General features: G+C 46.9%; 1 protein-coding gene across 1 annotated transcript; it reads left to right on the top strand.

The window, feature by feature from the left end:
- Positions 1 to 2795: 2795 nt before the first annotated feature.
- Positions 2796 to 3754, top strand: LOC142557097 (neprilysin-21-like). The gene is made up of 2 exons (XM_075668738.1): positions 2796 to 2923; positions 3547 to 3754. Exons 1-2 carry the CDS (start codon positions 2796 to 2798, stop codon positions 3752 to 3754), a joined length of 336 nt encoding a protein of 111 aa, XP_075524853.1.
- Positions 3755 to 7917: the final 4163 nt, after the last annotated feature.

The raw sequence follows: 7917 nt of genomic DNA, 5'->3' as shown, positions 1-7917 counted from the left end.
ATATCATAAGAAGCCAACAAACACTGACACCAAAGACAACATAGGGGAAATTACTTGTGCGTAATAAATGAAAATAAAGAAACGATAAATAATGGAAATTAAAGCGGATGAAATAACAACTTGCCGCCGGTGGGAACCGAACCCGAAGCGTGAAGGTCGTGGGTTTGGTTCCCACCTGCGGCAAGTTGTTTTTTCATCCGCTTTAATTTCATCCGCTTCCGTCGCCCATTCTCCGAACGAGGCGCATGGTGTGTTAACGCTGCCGTGGTCTCCAATTCTGCGAAGGAAGTTCATGGTCGGTTAGCGCTGTCGTCGTCGCCAGTTCTCTGAACGACGGCACCGCTGCAGAACGATCAAAACTGCTGCAGCTGGCCGGGAAAGGTTCTGCAGGTTAGCACTCCTGCAGGCCGACCGTAATAATGCGTGGTCGGCGATTGCGGTCCCAGTTGGTGAAGTTAGAATGATCTTTGTAGTGCTATCTCCTTTCATAGAACTCGAGAATGCCTTACTGTTAATTTTCAGTAGCTTGGGAAGGGTAACGTTGCAGTAGGAAAACTTCGCAGACCTTAAATTAGAAGCGGACTTGTATGACAATCAGTGTTCAGGATTTAGTGACCGTTTAGCGATACGAAACAGGCGTTTCTTTTTGTTACTTAGTCCATTAAGGTGTCCGTTATACTATGGTGCGTTACTATTTTAATATATACGTTGGACTGGAATATAACGATTTATTAGATCAGAAACATTTTCTTTAAAGAGGCGCCAACTTGTCGGGACAGAATGGTCGAGATGGCGGAGTAGAAACGTGTCTAGAAAGGAAGCAAGTTCGTTGTTTATTGCAGATAAGTTAGCCTTTTTATAATTTTTTATTTGTTTAAGTCGTTTACGTTTAACCTGTAGTGATATCGTAATTGTAATATGTAATGTATCATGGTCGCTAAGGCGAGGTAAGTGTATTATCGGGTTTATAATATCACCTGATGTCAGCATGAGATCAAGTAACGATGACGTAGTGCCTGTTACACGTTAGATCTACACGTGCTGTCGCGGTTGCGCAGTGCTGAGCCGAAGATGCGAATGGGGTCTCGTTCCAGATGTAGATTTGGTGACGACTTTGATCCAGGCAAAGTGAGGCGCGAACAGGTTCACCGAATTTGCCGGCCACGGAAGCATGGACGATAGGCTCGCCACGTGAATTCAGTGGAACAGCGCACCGGAAACTAGGGATGAAGGTAGCGAGTAACTGCAGCGTAAAAAAAAGACAAGTGTGAGCCTGTCATCCTGTCGTTGCTTCCGTGCCCTATCCATGGAGATCACGAGAGGCAGGGCGTGGTTGACGCCTAGGCGCGATTCATAACAGCTTCTGCAGACAGACTTCCGCTCATGCAGCGCTTTGTTTCCATACAGAAGACGCGCGCGACTCTGGCGCCATCTCGTAGCTATCGTAGCCGCACAGCCCGCATTCGCGGCACTACGCTTTTCATCTCACTATTTTGCCATGCTCTCCTCCTCCGCTTTGCTCCTCGCGCTCTCTTCGCTATCGCCGTCTTTCATCTGCCGCTGCGCTCCGCGTTCGCTTTCCTTCGCTGTGCTCGCTCGCTAGGTTACGAGGTACGACGCCGACGCTCACAGCAGGGATGGGCGCCTAAGAACTGCGCTCTAAACAAATGGGGTTGGGGCCTTGCCCCGCTTGCCATCCCCCTGTGTAGCTTCCATAGCTCTAATGGGGACGAAAGGAGATAGAAAGACGCGCATCGGTTTGATAACTACCTCTGAATTCCTCTTATATATATAGGACACGTGTCCCATCTAACGTTAGCCAAGATGTCAAAGAAAAAGATTTAGCAAACACGATGCAAGGTATGATTTTAAGACCAACGGTGTTTGGTGGTCAGAGCTCTGTCGGCCGAACACCGTAGGTATTTGCTAACGTAGGCTAATGTTAGCCGGGACGTGAAGCAGCGTCGCTTAATAGTAAGGCGATTCTATGATTAGAGAAATGTTCCAGGACCCCTTCAAAGGACCTTTTCTGACCGAAGTTGCCAATAAACATCCCTACATATTGAAGACAATCTTTTGTAGGTCCAGCAGGTGAAGTTGTCACCGTTATATACCAAAATATTTTTTGTTCATTTTCTCGCAAAACCGTCTTTCACGTACTTGAGCCAACTTTTGGAGTACGTCACATGATAAGCAATTTCTTTTTCAACAAAGATATATCAATATCACGGTGACCATCATAGTAAACAGCCGTGATGTTTAAAAAAATTCTGAGTTGGTCGAGCAACACGTATGGGAAGCTTGGCTTAGAATGACGCTAAACCGACGAAGTGAGCACCATCACGGAGTTGTGGCAAAACTATAGGGACCGAGCGGCCCCAGTGTCTAAGGAATACCTTCATCAACTGTCAAACTCATTTGTGCCCTCACTCCATAATCCGGACTGACTCACGACAACACCCCCGGAGACACCGGCAGCTAATCGCTCGGACTGCTTCATCGACATTGAATTCACTCTGCTCATAGAGAAGTAGCCGGCCCTTTTTGAAGCCCTAACAGCGCTTTTCTTCTCACGGTCATAGTGTGAAGATTAAGGAGGGAGGGTGTGGGGATGCACAAGCACCCCAATTTCTCTGGTGCGACCGCACGCGGTTATCACCCGATGATAGCGCCACATAGACGAGTCGCTTTATCAGATAACGCCTTCGGCTACGGTATGGTCGAGTTAACGACAGGACGTTTGTAATGATGTGCAGGCTGTAGAGTTTGCGCGAGTGACTCCTGGCTCAGCCGACATGCTCGTCACGAGCTTTGATACACTGTCGGCTTGCCTGAGGCGAAAGGACGCAGCCTCCGGTATATCGGCCGCTGATCTTCGTGGCCTGCGCGGTGCTCTCAAATCATTCCAGAAAGAAGCACTAACGTGAGTAGACCGAGTAGACCAGTGATCCTCGGTAGGAGATTATCCACGTTCTGACGCAGAATTTTTCTTTAATTTTGTGCAAGGCACGTAATTTGTAAAGAGAACATCCTCTCGTAGACTCCTTTCAGAGCTACTCTTCTCGCAGGTCTAGCCTCCAACACACTACTAACCTTTAAATGGGGCCTCTCGAGATATCTCACATCGTGCCAGGCACAAATAACTCTTGTATTTTGTCGTAAACACAAACGCTTATTTCACAAACTTTACGTATTTGAGTTGAGCATGATGAACTCCAATTGCAGATGCTATAGATCTCGTTACTAATCTCCCTCTTCCTTGCTTTCCTTCGTCTACTGAAATCGTGCGCCACACGTAGAGACAAAACCTATGCAGTTGGAATTCTAACTTAATCTGAAATACGTTATACTGAAATACGTTATACTATTTGTGGTGGATACCTCATTACCCTGCACGCATTTTCATTTTTCTCGCCGTTCTCACGGCAACCTCGTACCTCTAGATCGCTAGGCGGCTGAGTGCCGCTCTCGTCGCTGCAACCCCCCCCCCCCCAAAAAAAAAATAAGAAAACGCGCGCGCTACATGCGGCCACGGGTTTTTCGCAGGCTGGTCAGCGACCACCGACTTGATGGCGCCGAACACCTGAGCGCCATGCAGCTCTTCTTCGTGCTGTATGCGGCCAACGCGTGCGGGGAGCTGCGCATTGGCGGTCGCCACCGCGTCAACGCTCTTCTTCGCAATCTACCTCAGTTCGCCGAGGCCTTTAGGTGCGACCCGGGCACGCCCATGAATCCGGAAGAAAAGTGCCGCTGACTGACAGCGGCCCGAACAAGTGCGCTGTCTCACCATTCAGCGCTGTGTATACGTACACTCGCCACTTCGGTTGTGTTCGTGCTCGCAACCAATGCGGTCCACTTCGGGCCTTTAGGTGACAATCCAACCATGTCACTTTCCCATGCCACTATTACCGACAGGATCAAGTATTCTGCATAATACTTAAACAGCGATTCCTTATACAATTCTCTGTGTGTGAGCGTGTTTGATTTGTTCCGTACATCGGCAACGCATAAGTAGAAAGGCTCTTCGAATTGTGAATCTTGCGAATATAATACGAATATTCGAGTGAAACGACCTTCGAATTTCGAATCTTTTCTGATTTGGAAATGAAGTTAAAGGCGTAAAATGTTTCTGTAGAGTTCTTCCGGCGAGAATATGAGGCTTCTTAACATCTTTACATGCACACAATGCCGCTCGCAGCCGGATGTCTGATCAGCTGAGGAGCCTCTAAGTGATAAACAGCTGCCTTCAGCTTATCTGGTGCACCATGGCGGTGACAGTAACAAAACACGTCACAGAGGCAGTGTGTTGTGTTCGTTCAAGGAGAGAAGTTTGATACTATAGCACTTCACCTTGTATTAAAGCGATGCAAGCCGGGCAAAGCTGGTCAAATGATAAATTGCTTTAACTAACTCAAGCCAACGAATCCGTAGATAGGCTGCGTAAAAAAGCGAGTGATTTTTATCGAATGACTTGAAATTATTAAGATATAGTTATCTTTCTCATGCGTTCACTCAGGAACTGGCGCATCTGCTCAACAACGGCGGCTCTCTTGCCGCAAAACCATTCAGAACAGCCACCACTTGCATAAGCCTTCCTCCCTCGAGACTCCCATGAGTATTATCCCTTAATTATGTTCCAGCGCAAATTCAATTATTGATAATAATGAATGTTCAAATCAAACGAGAATCGAATAGCGAAAACTGTTCGTCTTTTATTCAATACTTTGGATAATCGCAAACCCTAATAAACATGTATAAGCAATAATCACACTTGTTTTGTAGTAGTAGCGTATTGTTTCATGACTATGGGAAATGAAAAGGCCGCAGGCATCGTTACTGTCTGCCATTTCGATGGGCACCTGGGGCCAAATTCACCAAGCTTTTTGTCCGTATAAGTGCTGCTAGCGATTGGCTCGTTAATTGTCTTCGCTAATGTGTCAAACATCATTATTGGTTGGCATCTCCTCTTACGAACAATTCTAGTATAAATAGTTACAGTGCCTCTTTTTCTCTCTCTCATTGTCTCCGTGTGTACGCGTGCGTATGTGTCCGTGTGTGTTGTGCGTGCGCGCGCGAACGAGGTGCGCCCTTAGCCGAAAACCAGTGAAAAGCGTCATTTAGCTGCCGCTCGCGGCTGTCTCTGGCTTCGGTGGTCAATCTGCGCAACTCGTCGAGCGAGTACTAGAAGCAAGGCAGCTCCCAACCAAACAACCTTGTTTTTTGCAGAGCAGATACTCCGCGTAAAAGCTTCCGCGTACACGCAAGGTCTGCATGGTCCCGCGGAAATGCATCAAATCATGAAAGTTAAAAAAAAAAAGCGCTCACTGTGGCTGCACAGCTGACAGAGCCACGACCAAGCTTTGACACGTTTTGCCAGCTCCTATAGTTGGACAGTAATTCCCTGCGTTTATCGCCATGCGCAAACGCCGTGAAAGTGGCTGCAATTACCCCGTACACAGGCTTCGCTGACCTTGTTCAAGGTACAGGTCCATCGTGCCAGGGGTCTTGCATGGGAGTTTAGCGCGTAGCCGCAATTTGCGGCAAGCTTCCCAAGCGTAGCCGCATTTAGAGTGCAGGCAAGTGTAAATCTGGCGCGCCCTTTCCGCGGATGCTTGCGTACGTGTTTGTTGCGTGCGTAATTTTTGGGAACAAAAAACAGAGGGGTAAGGGCGGCTGCATGGTTTGTTTTGCACTGTTTTACTTATTTATTTATTTATTTATTTATTTTTACTTTTTAACGCAGTTTTTGACACAAGCTATCACTTGATTAGGCGTGTAAATTGTACTAATATTTCATTCCCAAAACTTGGTAAATTCAGCATCGCTATTTACAAAATATTGTTATTGAGGATGGTTGGATTGCAAAATGCATGTAGATAAGTGACGAAATGCTCGAGGACATTTATCGTTAGGATGCATGGCGTATCAGTGGTTTGAATTATGAAACGCAACTTTCCATCCGCTAGTGCCTAATGCGCTTTCATTATTGATGCTTCTACTGGTTTAACTCTCGCACAAAGCAAGCAACTCACAATGACAGACTGCCTGTCACATTTTAATGCCTGTGTCAAAAACTTCAACTGCTTTCGTCCATGGACCCTCGTCAAAGTGCACGTTTATGCTTTTTTTTTCTTTGTTTCCAAACACTGGCTCTTACCCACTGGTACATTCTGCATGCAGAGAAGTGTGCGTTTATAACGCCGCACTTCAGATAGTCACACCGTGTTTATATATGTTTCATCTAAGCCATCCGCAATATGCAAGTAAGCCAAAAATAGCATTTGTGTTGTTTTCTGCTAACAAGGAGCAAAAGAAACATGCTGTTTCGTAATTCACATCACACAACTTTAATGGATTACCGTACTCGCAAGTGGTCCGCCAGCTTGCGGATTCTGCTCCAAAAAGGTTATTTATTTATTTATTTATTTATTTATTTATTTGTGTGTGGGGGGTGGGGAAGCTGAGTTAATGCTCGCTGCAGAAATGAATTATCTTTTGTACTAACCCTCTTGGGGAGACCTCCGGAAAAGTGACTTTTGCAGCATTTGAATGTATTATCTCCTACACACGAAAATGGCTAAAGCATTATACAGGTGTTCCAGCAATGACTCATCACTCGTTTGTCGTCGGTGAGCTTTTCTTGACTTACTTTTCTCTTAGGTATACATCCACGTAAGCGGTGAAGGTTTTTATGTTGTCTGATGCCATAATGTTTTCGATGTCGACTAACGTCGATGTACGGAAGGAAAGCATGGCTGCACACCCGGCACGTTCGTCCGGTTCGCCTCTTTCTCACACGACGTCACAAAACCGCGCAAACTCACCACATCAAAGTGACTTGCACGTGCTGAATATGCATTAGTATACCCTCCGTGGCTGCTCAGTGGCTATGGTGTTGGACTGCTGAGCACGAGGTCGCGGGACCGAATCCCGGCCACGGCGGCCGCATATCGATGGAGGCGAAAACACCCGTGTACTTAGATTTAAGTACACGTTAAAGAACCGCAGGTAGTCAAAATTCCCGGGTTCCTCCACTACGGCGTGCCTCGTAATCAGAAAGTGGTTTTGGCACGTAAAACCCCATAATTTTTTAATATACATTAGTATGCCGAACAAAACTGAACAATTCTTTGGAATAGCCGGAGACTGCTTCGTTCTGATAGGAATATAACATGTGATGTTTGTTCATTGATAGCTCCGGCGCTTGCTTCTCAGAGCTGCCACCGAGATTTTTTTTTTGCGTGTAATAAAACAAATTGCGTGGGAGCATAACGTTTCCGAGCCCTTTCCGCACATATACGAGATCTCTCTGTCAAATCTTGTTCGTTGAATCTCCGTTTTGGTGGCACATTTAAAGCCCCGTTGCACGCCGCCATGATCGTCGACGAGCCACTCCGAACTGAGCAAGGAGAAGCGGGCCAATTGGAGACGCCGACAGCATTCTCCTCCCCCGCTTATCAGTTTTCAGTGCGATAGCTTGGCCCTACCGTAACCCTCTCCACCTCTGCGCACTGTTCACCTGTCACCGGTCAATTCGATAAGGAAAACCTGTCCCTGCAGGCTTTCAAACCAAAGTAAGCTCCTGCAAACGAGGAGAGTGTTTATTGGGCTGCTCAAACAACGTTGCGGGTCGCCGCCCGTGCTCGCGTCGGCGGTTACGTAAATTTGACGTCAGCATATTGGAACAAAACCAGAATGGAATAACTTTGCGTATTAGTGTTCCTGGCTCGAAGTATTTTTCATACTCGTGTCTGGCATCACGCTTATCACGCCGAAGCAGCTCCTTGCCTACTGCTCATTCTTTTGCACAGCCGGGTAACCTGCGCCGCCGTTTGTCGAACACGTTCTGCCCATCTCATGCCTTTCAACGGCGGATCTAGGTAGAAAACGGCCGTGAAGTATTGGTTACCGTGCTCG

The sequence above is a fragment of the Dermacentor variabilis genome, chromosome 1 (genome assembly GCF_050947875.1).
Source record: "Dermacentor variabilis isolate Ectoservices chromosome 1, ASM5094787v1, whole genome shotgun sequence".
NCBI classification, from domain to species: Eukaryota; Metazoa; Arthropoda; class Arachnida; order Ixodida; family Ixodidae; genus Dermacentor; species Dermacentor variabilis.
Note: the sequence above shows the minus strand (reverse complement) of the source record. Positions and strands in the feature narration are given on the sequence as shown.

Bases quoted from the DNA above. Each gene is read 5' to 3' on its own strand.
- LOC142557097 (XM_075668738.1), top strand. From the start codon at position 2,796: ATGCTCGTCACGAGCTTTGATACACTGTCGGCTTGCCTGAGGCGAAAG. The intron at 2,924-3,546 runs GTGAGTAGACCG...GGTTTTTCGCAG, and splicing joins TTCCAGAAAGAAGCACTAAC to GCTGGTCAGCGACCACCGAC.